Source organism: Pseudorasbora parva, chromosome 10, assembly GCF_024679245.1.
Source record: "Pseudorasbora parva isolate DD20220531a chromosome 10, ASM2467924v1, whole genome shotgun sequence".
Lineage (NCBI taxonomy): Eukaryota > Metazoa > Chordata > Actinopteri > Cypriniformes > Gobionidae > Pseudorasbora > Pseudorasbora parva.
Window position 1 is genome coordinate 19,182,963 of NC_090181.1, and position 20,556 is coordinate 19,203,518.

General features: G+C 37.4%; 2 protein-coding genes across 5 annotated transcripts in view; one reads left to right on the top strand and one right to left on the bottom strand.

Annotated features, from left to right (window-relative positions):
• Window positions 1-3,983, top strand: part of slc25a21 (solute carrier family 25 member 21) — a 109,163-nt gene extending 105,180 nt beyond the window's left edge. For both annotated transcript variants that reach the window (XM_067455408.1, XM_067455409.1), the window contains 3 exons: window positions 616-797; window positions 2,714-2,766; window positions 3,101-3,983. In XM_067455408.1, coding sequence (XP_067311509.1) covers window positions 616-797; window positions 2,714-2,766; window positions 3,101-3,162 — 297 coding nt within the window. In that variant the 3' untranslated portion in view covers window positions 3,163-3,983. The remainder of the gene's footprint in view (window positions 1-615; window positions 798-2,713; window positions 2,767-3,100) is intronic.
• A 3,494-nt stretch (window positions 3,984-7,477) lies between these two features.
• Window positions 7,478-16,409, bottom strand: pax9 (paired box 9). 3 transcript variants are annotated; one of them, XM_067454577.1, is made up of 4 exons: window positions 15,713-16,409; window positions 14,589-15,295; window positions 12,149-12,288; window positions 7,478-8,691 (listed from the first exon to the last, which is right to left on the bottom strand). In XM_067454577.1, the coding sequence occupies exons 2-4, from the start codon at window positions 15,265-15,267 to the stop codon at window positions 8,437-8,439; spliced, it is 1,074 nt and encodes a 357-aa protein (XP_067310678.1). In that variant the 5' UTR covers window positions 15,268-15,295; window positions 15,713-16,409; the 3' UTR covers window positions 7,478-8,436. The 3 variants fall into 3 exon arrangements, with proteins under 3 accessions (XP_067310678.1, XP_067310679.1, XP_067310680.1); XM_067454578.1 differs by having other exon boundaries at window positions 14,589-15,221; window positions 15,713-16,406; XM_067454579.1 differs by lacking the exon at window positions 12,149-12,288 and having other exon boundaries at window positions 15,713-16,403.
• Between the last annotated feature and the right edge of the window lie 4,147 nt (window positions 16,410-20,556).

The window sequence follows — 20,556 nt, forward strand, 5'->3', positions numbered from 1 at the left end:
AATGTTATCTCAAAATATTTTGAATTTTATGGCTCTAACTGTCATAAAACAGTTATTGCTTTATCTGTCATTAAAGAAAGATTCTGGTTAAAGGCAATTGACAACTCGTGTGGCATAATGTTGATTACCGCTAAAAATTATTTAGACTTTTTTTTAATAAAAGCAAACAGTGATGCACTTAAAATGGAGATGAATGAGGCACTTCTGGAAATGTTAAAAATACTCAGTTTCAATATTATAGTGACAAGACGTTAATCATATGCATGTTAAAATTTCTTTAGTGAATTTATATAAATTTAAATGTATCATTTTTAACAGACGAATTTTAACCTCCTTTTTTTTTTTTTAATAGAGGGACTAGTCCTTTTTTGTGGTAATCAACATTGTCCCAGAATTGCAGTCTTGTAGAGCATTCCTTGAATTTTAGTCTTTTAGTTAGACCACTTTTTAGACCACTTTACATCTAACTTTACAGAATATTACTCAAACTGTATGTCTTCAGCAAACGCTGAAGTAAAGCGTTGTTTGTGTTCTTCAAATACATGAAACTGTGTGTTGGTTATTCTCAGTAGAAACACCCTTTACCTTGAATTTATCTCTCTGTCCATATGCCAGGACCCTCGACTGGAATTCATGAGGAAATTTGCCATCGGTTTGGTTTCAGGAACAGTCTCATCCTGTGTGAACATTCCTTTTGATGTTGCTAAAAGCCGTATACAGGGTCCTCAGCCGGTTCCAGGGGAGATCAAGTACCGCAGCTGCTTTCAGACCATGGGCCTTGTGTACCGTGAGGAAGGGTGAGTCTACACCATCACCCAACAGCTACAGGTGTCAGAATCACACCCGACAACAGACCAGAACCGCTACGAGGTTCACATACAAGAAAAATTACAACATTTTATCCACGAATGTTGATCCACTGGACACGGGGGACAAGAGGGTTTTGATAACCGGCATATTTAAGCACCCTCTAAATATCAGTGTAATGTGTTGTCCTTCATTCTGAGCAATAGCTTTATGCAGGAATTAGACAAAATATAAAAATGAGTACTAATATACTTGTTCATTACTTTTGTCTAGATCTAGACAAATTACATACACTTTTTTTTAGTGGATACTTGATATGAATCCGTAAACAAGATATGGGTTATGTTTATATCATAACTGCAAAAATCTTCCGTCTCTCAATACCATGTGTATATCCCATCCTAAAACTCAAGACATGCAGTAATAACTGGGTCAGTGATGTAAGGCTCAAAGGTTTGATATAAGGCATAAAGTAAAAAATATCAGGGTGCTAAAATTATGCGACATAACCTTTTATTATTAGTATTATTATTAGTATTATTATTTTTAAAAATGCTTTACTGTGTATTAATATTTGAATAAGAACTATTACTTAAATTGCCATTTAAGTTAGATTTTCTGCAATAAGAGTAAGATCAGCTGACATTCTAATGTAACATCTAGATTTAATTGAAAAACCTTGATTCTAGCGTGAGCTGTTGTTTCTTAGTGGAGACTCTAATAGTGCCCATAGCGTCTTTCTGTCTCTCTCTCCCCTTCTGAATTGACAGGCCTCATGGGAAGCTGTGAGAGAATCAGTAGTTTTATGGCTCTTCAGAGCCTTGATTGGCCCCACTCACTCTGTACAAAGGGAACGGCAACTCGTTTGTTATTAGAGGCAATGAATTGAGGCCTGATCTTGGGCAAGGCTGTGTGCACGCACGCGTGTGTGTGTGTTAAAGAGAGAGACACTGAAGCTGTTTTAGTTTTAGGGGTGCTGAGAGGGTACCCTATCCTGTCCAGCCCTCTAACACGACACAGTCCTGGCTAATTAGTGGTCCCTATGGGAGAAGTCGTTAAGCAGGTCCTAACGAGGCGCGCGGCGCTCAGCGGGTCAGTCTAATCAGACAGCGGGGCAGAGAGGAAGTGGCTCAAGCCTTATTAACACCAGCACAAGCAGAGGACAGAGGCTGGGACAGGGAGACGGCCAGGCCCACTTCCAGAAATCAGCTTGAACGCATTAGGGCAGGTACACAACTAGAACAGTTATTACTGCACTATGCCTGATCCAGCATCACAGACACAACCGACCCACAGGGAGAGAGTTGACTACTGTACCTTCTGAAACAAAAGAAAAATGTTTAAGCTCCAAAGAGGAATCAAATATAAAAGTTCCAATAAAGTTGTCCATATGACTCGATTCTTCTGAAGCCACGTGAGAGAGCAATCAAAACCCTAGAAATAAAGATATAAAGACATCTGAGAAATGGCCCTCCATTAAATGTCAGTTCCACCAAAACTTTGACATTGCAAAAGAAATGCATATGCACAACAAATTTAAACATGCTTGCTTTTGTCACCATGTTTGAGCTTCCTCAAGATCTCGAGGTTTCTTCTCAAGTGTCAAACCAGTTTGACTGAGCTTCCGTTTACTAACTTGTTCAGTGTGAATAAAACGTGAATTTTACTTGCGTTGTTGAGAGCCCATTGATTTTGATGTTGTTGACATTTGAATAGCACTTTATATTTGAGTCCATTACTTTTATGATACTCTAATTTGCTTTTTGAAGTCACTCCATTCTGTATGGTAATGAGCAGCATTAATATTTTTTCAGAATATCTTCTTTTGTGTTCCACAGAAAACTTGGCTTGGAACAACATCATTCATTTATAATAAATGTAACTCTCTAACATTTTATTTTTGCAGATATCTTGCTTTATACAAAGGACTGATTCCCAAGATAATGAGGCTTGGACCAGGTAACATTCGTGTATAGTTTTCCTTTTATTAAAGGGTTAGTTCACCCAAAAATTAAAATTCCCTCCTTTACTCACCCTCATGTCCTTCAAAATCTGTATGACTTTCCTTCTTCTGTTGAGCATAAAAGAAGATATTTAGTTTATTCAGTGGAAGTCAGTGGTCACCAAAACTTTAGTTTTTTCAAAATATATTTTGTGTGCTGCAGAAGAAAGAAAGTCATACAGGTTTTTAATAAGGGTAAGTAAATTATGAATTTAAATTTTCAGTGAACTGTCCCTGTAACATATGACAATTTTCCATGACCATTAATTGACATGTACTCTCTGAATATAGGAGGCGCAGTTATGCTGCTGGTTTATGAATACGTATCTGGCTGGTTGCAGAAGAACTGGTGATAATCTGCACATCTCCATCAATTTTTACTCCATCGCCCTCCAGGTCTATCAAACTGAACGCCATGCCTGTTCCTCAGCAATCACACTACCTACCACATTTCAAAATCACAGTTCATCAGACATGTGACATGCAGACTCTCCACCATTGATGCTTCGCAACAGCAGTCACTCCCTAAATCTACTTGACATTCCAACTCTTGTTTATATATAACAGACCACAACTACTGAGACATATCTGAGAGTTACCTGTCCACATGCCAGCATGAGCCTATGAAATAGTAACCAACTCTACACACCCTAACTGAAAATACCAAATCAAAACAGCACCTCATTTTTAACTTAAACCAAGTCTGAAATACTGAAGCATGAGGGAAACGTCTACTCTCTTTGGATGGCTGCTTAATATTAGGTTTATTTTGTAAATTTGGATTTGTGAGACCATATTCAATGCTCTCATTGAGCCTTACATCTCAACAGCTCTAGCAATGTTTCAAATTCAGAGTGCAAACAACATTTGTAATGACACTTCAAAATGTGTTGGGCATATCTTACCTAGACAAAGTTAAATTGGCAATCATAGGCAAAAGCACTAATTGAGTTATGGAAATTTTAACTGAACTGGTAAGTATTCTGGGATTTCAAAATAATTTAAAAAATAATAAAATAATCGTAAAACAGCAATTATAAGGTCTTGTATCCCAAAGTGGTTACAATTATTCATGTAATGGCTGTATTTGGCTAATAAATACTCCTGGACTATGATAAATCAGTGGAATTGTTTGTTGCTGCCTTGGAAATAAATCTCTTTTATTGTAAAATTACTAATGGAAGGTTCCTGCACATTTTGACCAATGCATTTTCATGTTTTTTATAGGTGTTTGTGACTCCTGGAGGAAGAGTTTAAAAAACGAATAATAAATTACTAGCTGATTAAATGTTTTTTCTTTAAAATAGGCTACTTACCTATAGAAATATATGTTGGCTAGCTTTTCATAATTTTACATTTTTATGCCTGGACTTTCGACTTTTTAAAATGATCAAGGTTCCCATAACCAATTGGCCCAATTGGTTGAATTTAAATCACCTGAATTTTAAGGTTTGCAACTTGCAATTCTTTGTTACTGGTAATAACAGATTACAGTGGGGGAGGGATCTCTGTGATTTTACTCTGTGGTATTAATCACTTGCTGATTTGTTTGGTTTTTCCCCCCTTTATACTGCAATCCAGCATGTCATCATATAGTGTCATGAGCCAAGACGCTTACTCTCACTCATCTCTCCTGGCCTGCAGGCTGATTCATCATAGCTCAGCACAACTTGAAAAAACAAAACTGACAAATGCAAATCAAATCTAAACAATCAGGATGGCCTCTCGATGCTGTCATAATAAAAATATGAGGCGCTGTGGCCTTGTCAGGAAAGACGTTTCGTGTTGTTCACACACTTCCAGATCTGCGTTGCTTAAAGAGAACTTGTTGGATAAGTTAAAACAATGTCATCTTTTAAATTCCAGCCCTGGCCAGTTTACGTCTCCCTTCTTCCCTTTAAAGGTCATGTTTTATCTAACTCTTTTCACTTAAAGACAGTGAACGCATTATACTCCTCTTTAGTCTGGGTTGCACCTCAGGCTCTCATCCTCCGCTCCGGCTCTTTATCGGTCGTTTGCTGTCAGTCCTTTCAACGCTCTTTTAAAGCTAACGACACCAGACGCATTTTCAGACTGTACTCATAGTTTTTTTGCTAAACGTTTAATTTTTGTTCCGAATCATTTGAAGCGACATGCCAGACAATTTAGTCTTTTTGTTATATAATCCCCTAACCTCTCTCTCCATTTCACGCTTTCGCTTGACGTCATGAATGCAGATTGCAAAGGTTTCTCTGTGGCAAAGTCTTGAGCAGCCAGATATTCACTGTAACAGAGAACGAGAAAAAACTGGCACTAAACTTTGAGCGTTTAAAACATACTAGTTCAAGTACACGAAGGACAACAGTCTGCTTATGGTCAACCGCCTTTTAAAAGTCAGGCTAGCACCTCTGCCCGGTCTACCCACATTCCCTGTGCAGTGTTACCATGCTCCGTGCTCCTGTCTTCAGCCTGATTGCACACAGTCAGCTTAAGATAACCATGTGACATTTGACTTGACTTTCCATTGGAATTAATTCTAAACAGATGTGGGCGCGTGCGCAAGTGTGTTTTCACTTTCCTCCGTTTCAATGGTCGCTTTAAGATTAAGGTGTTTGTCATGTTTCCTCCTGTCATGATTGTACATGTGCAGGACCGCCTTATTTTTTGTATATAATTTCCTATCTTAGTGATTTTTAAATTCGATTAATCACCATGTTTTATAACTTTTTTGACTTTACATTACTGTAGACTAGCATATATGTCAAACTCCCAGTTGGAATGCAAGTGCCATGCTTCCTTCGAGTAGGCTGGCCTTGCCGTGTTCTCCGTGTGTTCGCCCCTTGTTTTGTGAGCTTTGCTATGTCTGTTGAGTTGACCCTGCGTTAAATGAACGGCTGTGATATGTCCGTCCAGTGGATTCATTTGTATTGTCAGCAAAGCCAACGACCGTATCAGTGCCGTCAGTGTAGGAAAATGGCATTCAAAGCTGTTCATTTGAATAGAATAGGGTCTTGGGGAGTTTGTCTGCCGCATTGTGACATGCGATGGCCTCTGTGTGGTGGTTTTGTGTCTGCCTTTTTGGTGGTTTATATGTGCTCAAAACAGCACCTCGATCCTGAAGCAACGGTCCGTGACCACGGGGTTGGGGTGAAAGTGTTTTCCAAGTCAAATCAGCAGCAGTGCCTGCCAGAAGGACTGTTTGCACTGCTACATGTGGGGACTGCGTACATATCGTATGTTAGGGACTGAGAGCGCGTGTTTGTGGATTTTCGGCACAGGACTGGTGTGTTTGTATTGGTTGGGGTCCTGAATATGAAGTAATTTGTTGTGTTTGTAACATTTTTTAAAAATGGCATGGCTTTCAATTCAGTGTCTTTCATTTGTTTCTGTTTAGGCCCACAAAAAGGGAGGCAATGGGTGTTAACAGTTGGGAATCTTTGTCCCATTATGACATGCAGCCCACAATGATATAAGCTTTTCCTTTCTCTTTTAACCTTATCGTTTCACATCAACTCTTCCTTTAGACAAAGCTGGGGCTAGAGCACTCAGGAATGTGTGGCCATTCATGTAACACCTGAGTGAAAGGCCTTGTAATGGAGTTTGTGTGTGTGTGTGTGTGTGTGTGTGTGTGTGTGTCCTTGTTTATATTACATTGTGGGGAATGTCCCCATAAGGATAGTAAAACCTGAGATCACTTACATTGTGAGGACCAGCCAGCCACAATGCAAATATTTTTATAAACATACTAAATTATTATTTAATTTTTTTGAAAATGTAAATGCAGAATGTTTCCTGTGATGGGTAGGTTTAGGGGCAGGGGCAGTGTAAGGGGATAGGATTTTGTAAGGTATACAAACCATTGTATCTATGGAGAGTAGTGAGAGATAGAGAACTAAAAGTGTGCATGTGCGCGTGTGTCAAATGCCCCTACAATGATGGCAATACCAGAAAATGTTTTACCTTTGTAGGCACATTTTTTGACATTCAAAACTGCTTATAATTCATAAATTATATCAATATAATTCATAATCAATAATATTTATTTTGGAAAAGTAAACAAGCAGAACATTTATGTGATGAGTATGTTTAGGGGATAAAATGTACTGTATAAAAATCATGTCTATGGAAAAAATAAAAATGGGCGTGTGTGTGTGTGTATGTGGTTCAGGTAAACCCTACATTATGATGATAAAATATTTTTGGTCCCCATGAGGAAAACAGCTAATAAATCATACTAAATTATGTTTTTTGTTTTTGTGGTAAACATTCTGAAAACATGTGTTTGCCTGCATGCATTTGTGCGTAAGTTTCTCTTGGTGGGTTTATAACTTCAAATAAGTTCTGTGCAAATCTAATACATTTTAAACATGCCTGCATACTTCAAAGAATGTTATTTATTTTTGGCACATTAAGTCGAACACATGAGACACAAATTAGTCATTTTCATAAAATCTGGGACTTTTATCTTCATTACCTGGCTGCTCACCAAGAATTTTCAAGTAACAGAAGAATTAATACTGTTATAAGTTAATAATTTAACATATGGATATGTAAAACTGTAAAATTATAATTTTACAGTGACCTTGAGCTTGGGAAAGGCGCTATGAAAATAAAACGTATTATTTACTGTAGTTATAATTATTTATAATTACATATAAATTTGATTTATTTTACAAGTGGCAGTAATAATAGAGGCAGTTAATATGTATATTATCATTAATAACTTGTCATCAATTTATGAGCAAATAAATAATGGAAAAAAGTTACATGGAACAGGGGTTTTTACACATGTCTCTTTTAATAAGATACATTCAATTTCATTGTGCAATGTCTGGAGGTGTGCAGCTTCACTGATCATTAATGTTGCATGAATGAATGCTCCTGTTGTCAGAATGTGTGCCAATGTCCCACATACTGCCTCTTCTCCCCCGCAGCCGTGTCAATTGCACTTCATTCAACGTACCTTTACAATCTAATAAATAAATGTAATAACTTTTTCCCAAGAGCTCTGGCATACAGTATTAGTGAAGTGAAACTGATATCCAAAAAGACAAAAATGTGATTTTTATCAAAAACTTTAAAAAAAAAAAAAAAATTGAAACAAAGCAGAACATCTAGATAGTAGAAATTTTTAACACCCTGAAAAAACATTTAAATGCAAACTGGTCAGTTGGTTTACATGATATTTGCTTATTCAATCATTTTCTCGGAAACGTACAAAAACAATATATTCACAGAGAGAAGCACCAAAATTTAACTCGGGCTAGTGATGATGCAGTTTGAGGAATGCCCACCACTATCAGACCAAGTGCGCTGCACAACATCTGTGCTGTTCTTTACGGGGTAAATCCTCTGCCCAGATTAGATCAGATCGGAATGGGAAGGCCTTTGGAAATCCTCACTCTGGCTCTTTCTGTCCTGTGCAGACAAGTGTGAGATGCTGATACGGAACAAGAGATAGTGGGCATTCAGAAAGGTACATGGCTCGTCCGACAAGTCTTTCATAAATATTGTAAAAAGATAAGATTGGTCCATCTAGAGATCTAGAGACAGCCAGGATGAAAAGTTCCATGTTGTTGCGTTACCCCATCCCTCTCATTCTCCATTGTTGTCATTCTCTCTTTGACCCCCCCATGCTCCTAGTACAGTCACAGAGCCGAGGCGGCAACCGAATGGAAGGAGTCTCGCGCGGCGGCCGTGCTCTTGAAGGCCAGCGGGCTGGTGATGTCACAGCTGTGGGGAGAGAGAGCACTGCCACTGGGCGGCTGCCATGTGTGGCCGGTCACATAGGCCGACGTGGTGCCGCTGTACCCCATGTAAGGTGACACTTGGGTGGGAGGGTGGTAAGGATGGATGCTGGGAGCTGTGACATAACTGTTCACTGTGGGCAATCCATTCGGCGTCTGAAAACAGAGAGCACTGAGTGTAAGACTTCTGGCCATTGACCACACACAGCCATAGAGATGAACATAGAGATACCATATAGCGAGGATAAGACGGGTGGACGTTAAAAATAGAAACGAAGACGTTCCTGGAGAGTATGAATAGAAACATCAGACATGGATAAAGGACAAGATATTAAAAGATTTGTCGGAAATGTAAAAACCGATATCGAGGGAAATGCAAAAGCAGGAATGTCTGTAACCCTTTGGCAGGATGTCAATATCATTTCAGGATGAAAGGAATTCACCAAGGCTTTTCAACATAAATGGAAGAAATTCTGATGCAGGGTGGTCTTTGACTACTGGAAATGTTTTCCACAGATGAAATCCTTTGTTGCAGAGTTAGGATTTGCTCATGATTTACTCATTATGACATTCTGAACCCCTAGCGCTAGTACACACATGTACGTACATGCATACCTACATGTATATGGTATTCATTAAACTTGAATCATTACTTAAATGTTAAACATCATTAAAAAATAAAACCTGATCACGTTATTTTACAGTCCTGTTCTGTACTTAATATAGCATTCACAATAACTGGGTAATAACCCTGAACCTAACCCTAACCTTAGCCCATGTAGTTTCCTTATGCTACCAGTAAGTTAATGGTAAGTACACGTAGCCTACTGTACAAAGTATAACCAAAAGCTGGATATGCATTCTGCAAAATCTTTCGTTGTATGATGCAAGTCATAAAAACGACGTGAAGTTTACACCATGGCAAGCATTTAAGGTCAAATCTGACATAAAAAAAAAAAAAAAAAAAAGTCTTGCACAACAAATCTAATTTATAAAAAAAAACACAAAGATGAAAAATTATTTTAAGTAAAATTGTATGAGTCGGACTGAATGTGGCATTCAGGCCTAGATGAACAAATCGAAACGGCGGTTTTCATTTTGACTTAAATAATCTGATGCCCTTTTGCAGATCGTTAAAAAAGTGGCATGGTTTACCGAGTTCAAATCCAATCGTCGGAGTTCATGAGATAAAAAAAACACCGCGCGAAATAGAAAAAAAAAATGTGCTGAAAAGTAGGCTCCTGATGCTAAAATGTTAGATGTGTTTGTGCTTTATATATTGCAACTTTGCGTTGTTTTTTTTTTTTTTTTTTTTGCAGTTTGTTACAGAGCATGTAGATTAATGTATATGCATGTTATTCTATTTTGCCCATAAATCTATATTTGTTTGTAACATCAGCAGCACGATGAACTGACGAAAATAAACCGTGACAGACTTTTCAGTCACAAAACAAAATAATATACGGGGGGAATTATTTTCCTCAATCATTAACTTTTATGTGTCGGCATAAAGAAAAAATCATCCATCTTTAATGGTCGATTTTTGATATCTTCCTACATTATATTTAATTTGATGCAATCCTCCCTTTAACCTCTAAATGATGGTTCTGTCTATTGTGTTTGTTAATGAACCATGTTATCTCGCTGTGTCCAGATCATTCAAATAATGGACGTCTATAATATATCGCGTTTTGCTTTATTCTGTAACCTCATACAATGCATATGGTGTAAAACTGAAGTTTTCAGGGAAATGTTTAGCATAACATTAATAACTCTGAACATTTATTATTAGTCTCTACCTAAATACACTGCAGATAAATCACTGCAGAATCGGTTTAATTCCGTTATGAGAGAAGCATCACATGATATGTAGGCTATTCATTAAAATCGTGTAAATTAATATTCTTTTTCAGTGACCTTCCTTGGTTTTTAAAAAAAAAATTTCAAGCTGCTATCGGGTGTTCTGACGGATACAAACTTATTTAAAACACAGCAATTTATACTGTCCTCATTTATTGCGTAATCCAGTCTGACTCATGATATTTGATCATTTATCCAAGATGACAGACTCAAATATTCGGTAGTCAGTGCTATTCATCATCTCTCTGGAGGTTACAATTTTCATTTCTAAGCAAACTAGCACGCTGTATTTTAGGTTTCAATCAGTACAAGCATAATTTACGCCAAAACAATGTTTCACTGTCGGTAATAAAGATTTATTCCATCGTATTCTTGCTACGAGACATAAATCTCAAAGACCCACAATAAACGATTAGTCAGTCTGTTTGTTGCTGCCCAGCAGTGCGCGAATAAATAATTCGACTGCACCGGATGGCACGCGCGTTATCCGCGCGCACTCTCCCTTCTCATTCCAGCACATGAGCAGGCAGAAGCCGGCGCGGGAGCTTCTTGACAAATATAAGAGCATTTGTCTTTCACATGTCGGCACTGTACAACACGTGTATGCAGAACAACCAGCCACGAGCCAAAAGGACGTTTCCATGTCTCTTAATAATAAAAACAATTCTGATATAATAGGTTATCTATCCGAGTATTGCCCTAATGTAAAATATATGGAAGCAAGAGGTTTAGCAATCCAAACGTTTCTGGTGAATATTAAATTGGGCAAAAAATAATAATAATTTTAATAATATAGGACGTGTTTACTGTAGAATAATAGAATAGAGTAGAAACGGTGCTTTAAAAAAACTAATAAATCCACAAATAAATCCACTTAATATAAATGTGTTATTATATTTTACATATGTATATAAAGCAATGGTTTAAACTCCTTTAAAGATTCGTGATACGTCTTTGAGCCGTACAAAGCATATTTACAGTTTTAAACAGAGCTATAACAAACTGATTTACAAAAAAAACACAAAAATAATAATAATTGTATTTAACTTTAATGTTGTTGCATTATTCTCGGCTCATGCATGTGTTTGCTACATAGAAATCGTAAATCATATCTCGACTAAATAAATTTAAGATATACAAAATTAAATGCTACAAAAACGTATTTTGAATATAAAATAAAATATAGCCTACGTTAATGACTAGTAAACTACAAGTAGCCTATATTATAATAATTGCTTAATCAGTAAGAGCAACATAAAAATGTATTAAATATTTAAGAACTACGCAAAATATTGGATCAAAACGTTTATTACAATTTATTTGTCAAAGAATTCCACTCAGTATCACGCTTTCAAATAGAGGAACACTAATACATTTTGGTTCATGGTTATTACACGCATAACTTTTGCATTGTACAAAAAAGCCTCCAAGAGCCATGCCATTAACATATGTGCGAAAACAGAAACAAGTAAATATCGTCGTTCGTTTTAATTAAAACGTGCCATACTGAATTCCATTTGTAAATACTTATCAAAAAATGAAACCCATGACATACACTTTTCACAAGGCCTCATATGCCCACCCACGCTAAAGAAACACAACACACACATACACACACACACACCGAATTGCCAAAAAAAGTTATGGATTTTATGTCTTATTGACAATGACTATTAATTAACTGAATCAGGTTTTCTGTTTCTTCCAGATTGGGTTTGATTGTTTTTATGGTTAACAAAGGTGGCTGCTTTACCTGTGTGTATTTTGCTTCAGGTTCTAAGTGAGGCTTATCCACACCACTGACTAGTGGAGAATTCGCTGGTGAAAAATTACTCCTGTTAATAGCTCTCCATTCTTCTAGTTTGGCGCTGGGAAAGGACGGACTGTCACTAACTGGGGGGCAAAACACAGACATGGAAGACTGGAGTCAGACAGGACAAGCGTGGGGAGTAGAACTGCCACATGAAGAACTTACTTTCAGTACAGTCTGCTACACTGCCAACCATCTCACCCAACTTAACTGGTGTATCATATATATATATAGCCTATATATATATTATTGTTAAAAAAATTTCAGTATATATATATATATGGTTGTGTGTGCGTGCGTGCGTGTATATATACATTGTGTGTGTGTGTGTGTGTGTGTGTGTGTGTGTGTGTGTGTGTGTGTGTGTGTGTGTGTGTGTGTGTGTGTGTGTGTGTGTGTGTGTGTGTGTGTGTGACTGCATTTATATTAATAGCGTGTGGTCTATCGTATTTTTTTTTCAAACCTTAAAAAGCAAACTATGATCATAATGACGTAATGTTAGCATGTTTTTGAATTAAGTAAATAAATTATATGATGTCCAGTCACATATTATGCCCTTTTCTGTTCAAAACGAAGATGAAAAGACAAACATATCTGAATTTATGTGGTTAATTCATCAGATGAAGCGCACAGTGTCATGGAGCCCTTCGGAACATTTACCCAGCGTCTTCCTGGGAGGACAAATTAGATTTACTTTAACCGTTTCCCCTTTGTGCCTGATGGATATTATATTATACACGGTTCCTAAAGTTTGAAATTGGAAAAGCAAGCCCACCAGTGTTGTAACCTGAGAGGACCACAAAGTAGATTTCCCCTTGCCTTCACGGAATCTTTGTATTGTTTTACAATGTATAAACAGGAATTCGCCATAACGATGCCATATTTTCAGTATGTTCTTTAGAGTTTTTGTTTATGCAATTATGCAATCGATTGTACGAGATCAGTTTAGTTAGTCTCTTATTTTAAAAAGGTCGATTAGGGTAAACAAATCTACAGTTACATAGACCAAATTTAATTAACGTGCATAGCCTTCTTAGCATGAAGACCAGATGATGTCTGAGCATGAACAACCATTACTCAGTGTCTCTCTGTGTGTGTGTGTGTGTGTGTGTGTGTGTGTGTGTGTGTGTGTGTGTGTGTGTGTGTGTGTGTGTGTGTGTGTGTGTGTGTGTGTGTGTGTGGAGAGAGAGAGAGAGAGAGAGAGAGAGAGAGAGAGAGAGAGAGAGAGAGAGAGAGAGAAGCCCCATTGGTTGTAACTGAACTAAATGATGACAATCTGTCCAAAACGTTGCTGCACACATTCTTCCTGTCAAACCGTCCTCGAAAGTAGACCCATGACTTTGGGAATGTTTTTCGGTGTTTGCTTCGCTAATGTTGCAAATTCTAAAACTGTTGCACGATACCTAGTGTAGCCCACATCATACCTTTTCAAAAGCTGCTGTAAACGTCTGCTAATAATTTGCAAATGCATTATTGGTTCATCAAAGCCGCCTAAATGCAATATCCTCCTCTGCGTTTGAAGCATTATAGTCAACACTGCTTTTGAAAATAGGCAACATAATACCAATAGGACAGGCTGTGGCCTTCACACGTTACTGTACTGAAAACACACAACATATGAACACGTATGATTTTAAAGAGGTGTAACTATCTAGTGTGATTCCCTTTCCACAACGTCGATGTCTCTTAGGTTAATTTTATTTAGTTTGAAAGAAATATAATAATTAAAAATGACAAATTCAAGCGATAAGTTGCGTAACATTTAGCCTAGGCTACTGAAAATCATTGCTGTGTGGCATTCCCATGTAAACCTAAATTGTTTTGTGATCAATGAGTTGAGAAAAACATGTAAAGTTCGGCCTGGTGTTGTAATACACTGCAACCTTTGAATACCTAATTTAGATTTTTTTTTCCTCACTCTGCTGCGTCTTTTTTGTCCAAAAATATTCCACATCCGCCGCCAAATAATTACTAAAAACCCATGTGCTTCAGTGCAAACGTGGAGCTTCTGTACAAATTACAGTACACTCTTTTTATCATGACACTCGCTGTGTAAACAAAAATAAATAAATATATATTTTTTAATCCTTCATGTTTTCCCATTGCAGATCTGCCGATATGCGAAAAAATAAATCCAATAAAATGATAGACCTGTAATTAGCTTTAAAACCTTACGTTTGGGCCTTTCCATCACTACCAAAACGTCTCTTTTATTTTTCTACTTTAGACTCAAACGTACACAAAATCTCACACACGTTTTTTGACAGGCCTTGATGTCTTTTGACAAGAAAGGTGCCCCCTTCTCACGGACCCACCCCCATACACACGCACACACTCACACGAACAAGGACTTTCTTTTACCAAAAACTGAGAGGATGCTTACTTTGCTGCTCCGTTATTGATCGAATGCCCAGAATATCTGTTACAGAATGAGAGGAAGGCCATATCCTATGCATTGCCATGTGTCCGGGAAGAGTGGGCATGCCAGGCGGGGTTGGTACTTTAGTCCCAGTGGCTGCGATCGGAGTTGGATACGAGTACAGGTGGTTGTAAGGTAGGGTGGGTTGAGGCTGAGGATGAGGGGCCTGTTTGCTCGACTCGTACTGATTATGTTGAGACAGATTTCCGATCTTGTTGCGGAGAATCCTACTAATCGAGCTGACAGAGGGCAAATTGAATTTATCACACACACCGTCCGCAAGCAGTCTGTCTCGAATCTCCCAAGCGAAAATGCCAGGGTCCCGTTGCTTGTAAGTCCTAATGTGCTTGACTACAGTTGGGGTCGTGACCCTTGGTTTACTGCCGCCAATTGCGCCGGGGAGTATTGAGCCGGTTTCGTTGTACCGAGCCAGGATCTTGCTCACACAGCCGTGAGAGACGCGGAGCTGCCTGCTGATGTCGCAAGGCCTGATGCCCAGTTGGGCCAGCTCTACTATCCTGAGCCGGATGGCATTGGGTAGGGGTCTTCCGTTCACAAAAACGCCGCCTAGCTGGTTCACCTCCCCAAAGGCTGGCTCTAGTGATGCAGATATATGAAGAAAAAAGAATTGCAAAAAAAACATCAGATTTTTACCAGGCCCTGAACCGCGTCTGAAACAGAAAACCTCCGGATAAATGTTTCAGTAAAACTGTAGCCTATCTGATGTTTATATTTGCATTTAAGCTTTTTATTTTTATTTTATTTTAATGCAATGAGCTGAACAAAAAGCCACTCTATAAATTCTGCAAATAGAAGGAAAATAAAACGTTACTACATTCTTTAACACGTAGGTCATTATAAACGAAATTGCACATTCTGTATAGGCTAGTTTTGGACGCGATGAAGCTCATTCGCGGCAAAGTGCCATTCTGTTCCCCGAAATGACGGGCAAAGCATCAGTCAACAGTTTAACAGTTTGAGCCGAGAACTCTGAACCATATTGCTAAATTGTCTAACCGCCCCCACCCCCCCAAAAGTGTTAATGCATGCCCGTTCCCATGTGAGAAAACATGAAATATTGATCTTACCCATTGCGTTTAGCCTCCCGAGGAAAAAGGAAACTTCAGTGTGCTGTCCTGTTCTGACCCGTTCCGAGTCCAGTTTAGCTGATCTTTATTGCACCGAAGCCGATGTAGATGAAAATTAAGCGTCCGAGACGGATGCGTTACCGATTAGTTGCAAGAGAGGAAATTCGCCTTCTGTTTCCTGATGGCAGGGAGCACAGGCTTACATTTCAATCCCAGAAAATGATGGGCTGGCCCTTTACACATGTCTCCAAAGCGAGGTGCTGCCAGCCAATGAAACTGCGCGTTTTCCCTCATGTTGTTTTTCTATTGGCTGAGATTTGACATGACAGGCGTTTGCACCGGCGTAAACTCGCTTTTGAGGGTTTCCCGAGTGTGGGTTTTCTTTTTAGACAGATCTAAGAATGGTAAGTGTTTGCAACATTGTACTGTAATTTTGTTTCATAAGCATAATTATAATTATTTCGTCGACTAAGCAAGGGAGAAATTCGCGGGACATTAGGCTTTTTTTTTCTCTAAACAGCGGCCCTACGATTTATCCTGATGTCATTTAAATGACACTTCATAGGCGTCAGATTTATTAAGGGATTGTGTAGCTAATAATAATTAAAAAACATAATCTTTACAAATGCATTTTTTAGGTTGTGGTATAGGCTAGTTCAAAGCCAGACGTGCTGTTTTGATATGAGGGAGAAAAAGACGGGTTAAATATGTGACAATGTACAGATTTTTATGTCATTGTTGTTTATTTAGCTTATTTTACATTTAACAAGTGTTGATGCTTTATATACCATAGAAGTTATTCTGTATGAACTCTCTATTAAGCATGGCCTTTTTGTCACAATGTATCGACGAAACTATAAAGAATTCGACAAGGCCATTATGAGAACTTTTTTTCTTCCTTTTTTAAAAAAAGCCAAAAAAAGAAGCTATGGTTCCATTGCAAAGCAATCATGGGCCAATGAAGTCTTTGTAAAAGGGACAACGACGAATAACAAACTAGTCCGAAGTTAGTTTGAGGCTGAGGATACCAATAATTGTGAGCAATCAGATAACATATTGCCCTAATGTTACAGTATTAAATATATACTTTTTTGTTTGTTTTCTAATTGGTGAAACGTTTATCATATATATATATATATATATATATAATATATATATATATATATATATATATAATATATAAAATATATATATATTTTATATATTTTATATATAAAAAAGTGTGACAGCCACTGCAAAGACATTGATACGTTATTTGTGTCGTTCTGTTTACTCAGGAGATTTGAGCCCTTTCATGATTTCCCCTATCAACGTTTGGTTTTCTCTTAACTTTCAGAGTAGACTATTTCTATCTCACGGAAGGCTTTACTCTTTACCTAGTTCGAATCTGGAAGTTAAAGTTTATTTATTTGTATCTATTTCACAAAATGATGTGTGGCTAACTAACGAATTAGCGTTAAATTATGCGTTTTATGTCCATTTGAATGTTGTCTCTTGCATGCACATTTTGACGTACTCTTACACGCACTTTCCTTACCCATTGCAGGATGTTTTCTGGGTAGACGTTAAGGCCCATCTCCTATGTTCCACCACTCACTAAAACGATGTATATCTGTTCTTATAAGATTCTTTAAATCGCCCAAATAACAATGTTTCTAATTGATTTATGGAGGGAGATTCAAAACATGTGCATTATACGTACCAGACTCCTACTTTTGGAAGAACTTCCTCCCAAGTAAACACCAGGTTTGGCTTGTTTGTGGCTTCAGCCGAGTGAGGGGACAAATCAAACGTGGACTATATGGAACTCCGAAAGAAAATGGATTAAATATGGTCGCATGCTGTGTTCTTTAGGTGAACTGTCTCTAGAGAGAATACGAAAATACAATGACAACAGTTGTGCATTTTAAAGCATTATAGTGTACTCTAATGCACTATAGTAGGCTATGTAATGTTCTGTTGCTTCTTTTGCTGTGATGGCAGAACGAGAGCATAAATCCAGCGCACAAACTGACCACCGAAAGATAGAGAAAGGGGTTCGTTAATGAGGTGTAAAGACTGATCTGAAAGGCAGCCTGCTTCTGTCACACTTTTCGCCTTTGCGTGGGAAGAATGACCCACATGATATTAGAGTCTTTACAGTGGCTTTCCAAGACAACATGAACTTGGATATAGTCCACGAATGAATTACACAAACATAAAATAACTTTTTTTTTCGTGATAGCAGCAGTGGTAATAATAGCCAAAAAAATAAATGCAATATATTAACAAAACCATATAGACGCACGCAAGAATAGAGTAGGCCTAATTCAAATATGATCGCTCTTTATGATGTTATCCTATTGTTTTGGAATAGGAAATAACGTGATTATTGCTGCTTGAGTAGGATACAATATCAGACTAAATAGAAAAGCCTTTAACCAATTTGAAAGGTTTTTTTTATAAATTGTATTTGTTTGTTTAGCTATCGTTTCTAAATAGACTAGGCTTCTAGAATACGAAAGCGACCATTTTCATATTTCATATTAGGAAGTCTATTATATAATTGCATAATTTCTGACATCGTTTTTTTATTTGTAATTTATTGTTAACTTGTTATAATGAATGTTCTACTTCGTGAATATTGCTTGTTTATCGCCGGTGTAATGCTGCTAAGGGAGCTGATGAAGCTTTGGATGAGAGTATAGAGCCATCAAGTTTACTTTCAGCTCGAGCTGCACTGTATGATTTTCTATACCTTTCTTTTGAAGATTAAACCCACAGATCAAAACACAAAATACTGTCATCGTTTACTTTTTGGACACTTACCACTACGACTCCCTTTCTTCCTCGGAACACATAAGAATAGCAATGAAGTTTTGGTATCATTTACCATGTTCATTTAAATGGTCGAACAAAATACCGAGACATTTCTCAAAATATCTTCGTTTGTGTTCCATGGAAGATATAAAGTCGTGCAGGTTTGGAACAAAGTCCAAAGTCCAAAGTCCAAAGTCGTGCAGGTTGGGGGGGGGGGGGGGGGGTGTAAAGAAAATAAATAGCCTATAATTATATACATGTTTCGGTGTGTTTTTAGTAGATTTCGGTGACGTTAAATGTTGATTAAAACGATTTTAATTTTGGGTTAAATAATGGGTCGTTTATATTTCTCTGACACACCCCAAAATATCATAATTTCGTTTCAGACCACATTTTCGTGCTCGTTTTCGTTTGGAAATGTGCATGACATTACAAGTGCAGCTTACTATTTTCTTATAAATCGCAAGATAAATCCATCACCCTGTCATAATTGGAGAAACACATTTGTTTTATTATTGTTTTTTCAATTTATTTAATTAATATTCTAATTAAATGTTATTGTACATTGTACTATAGCCTAAACCGTAAATAAACTATTGCATATAAAAATCGCTTATAGACGACAGAAAACAGCTGTATAATTTCAAACACTTCAATATAATAATAATAATAATAATAATAATAATAATAATAATAATAATAATAATAATAATTATTATTATTATTATTATTATTATTATTATTATTATTATTATAAGACATTGTTTAGCTGGTGAGACTGAGGTTACACAAAAAAAGAAGTAAAGTCCAATACGCTTCATCTTAAGAGGGGTCGCACATGACACATGGCCCGAGAGGGTGGAAGTCAAACGTTTATTTTGATTCATTACACACATCTCAGCTTGCCATGCGCTCATTACTCTTGAAAGCATCTGACCCTCTGATAGTAATGACTTTGTACATTAAGAGTTGTTAATCACGATTTAAGAAGCACGCTCAAAGAATTTCAAGACTAGAAATTAGGAGAGTAGGCTGAATGTGTGAATGATTTCAATCATCCCTCTTCTGTGTTCTTTAGAGCCGATGCCATCAGTAAATATACAGCCGACTGTGGGGGGCCATGATCAGCAGATATTCCTTAAACGTTACGGATGAACACAAAAGAAAATAGGTCTACGACGAACATGCACAGTGGTGCTTAGTACTTGCATTAGCTGATAAAATGATAGCAAAGATCCATTGTTTTGAGCTTAGGCACGAGGGGCTACGACAGTGTTTTGCTACGGTCTTGGAAATTTATGCTTTGGCATGGGCCGAATTCATAAACATACGGAACGGAAAGTGTGTTTCGAATCAGTATCATCCACTCTTTAGATCAATGTAGCCTTGTTATCAAGATACCAATTGAGACTCAAAAGTGTTTTCCCACACCTCTAGAAACATTCACAGCGATCCTGAACAGGCTATCTTTATTTATACTCGTCTCGGTTGTGTCTGTCTGGAACATTAGTTTGGGTGTGTGATGGAAAATATATTTCAAATACAGTCCAGAAATATTATATAGCCTGCTATTTCACTAAGGGAAAATAGGACATGGTTTTGCATGGTCATTTGACAAAAGCAATTGTTATAGAGCTGCTTGGCCTTCTGAAGTCTGTGCTTGCATGTAGTTTCTATTAAACATTCGAATGTGAGAATGCACAAAAACAACCAAACATTGCTGAAATAATCAATGCGTTGCAATCTTCAAAACGATCAAAAAAGAAGGGAAAAAAAGAAAGAAACAATTTTAGAGCCAACAATAACGTATATAATTCACAAAAGTATGAATTATTATTCAAATCACACATATTTCTTACGTCATTGCGAGAATCATATTAAAACTACAATGCATTTTGTTGCAGTGTCTACGTGAGATCATGATTGGGCCGATAGATGAGTCTGTTCGGTTGACTCAATGGCAAGTGAAGAGATCCGTCAAGTATGAATTCCGCTAAGAATTTCCAAACGTCTTAATATTTCATGAAGGTAAAGAGTTAAAGAAA

Bases quoted from the DNA above. Each gene is read 5' to 3' on its own strand.
- pax9 (XM_067454577.1), bottom strand. From the start codon at position 15,267: ATGTTTTTTTTGCAATTCTTTTTTCTTCATATATCTGCATCACTAGAG. The intron at 12,289-14,588 runs GTAAGCATCCTC...TTTGCCCCCCAG, and splicing joins ATCAATAACGGAGCAGCAAA to TTAGTGACAGTCCGTCCTTT. The intron at 8,692-12,148 runs GTAAAGCAGCCA...CTCTGTTTTCAG, and splicing joins CTGAAGCAAAATACACACAG to ACGCCGAATGGATTGCCCAC.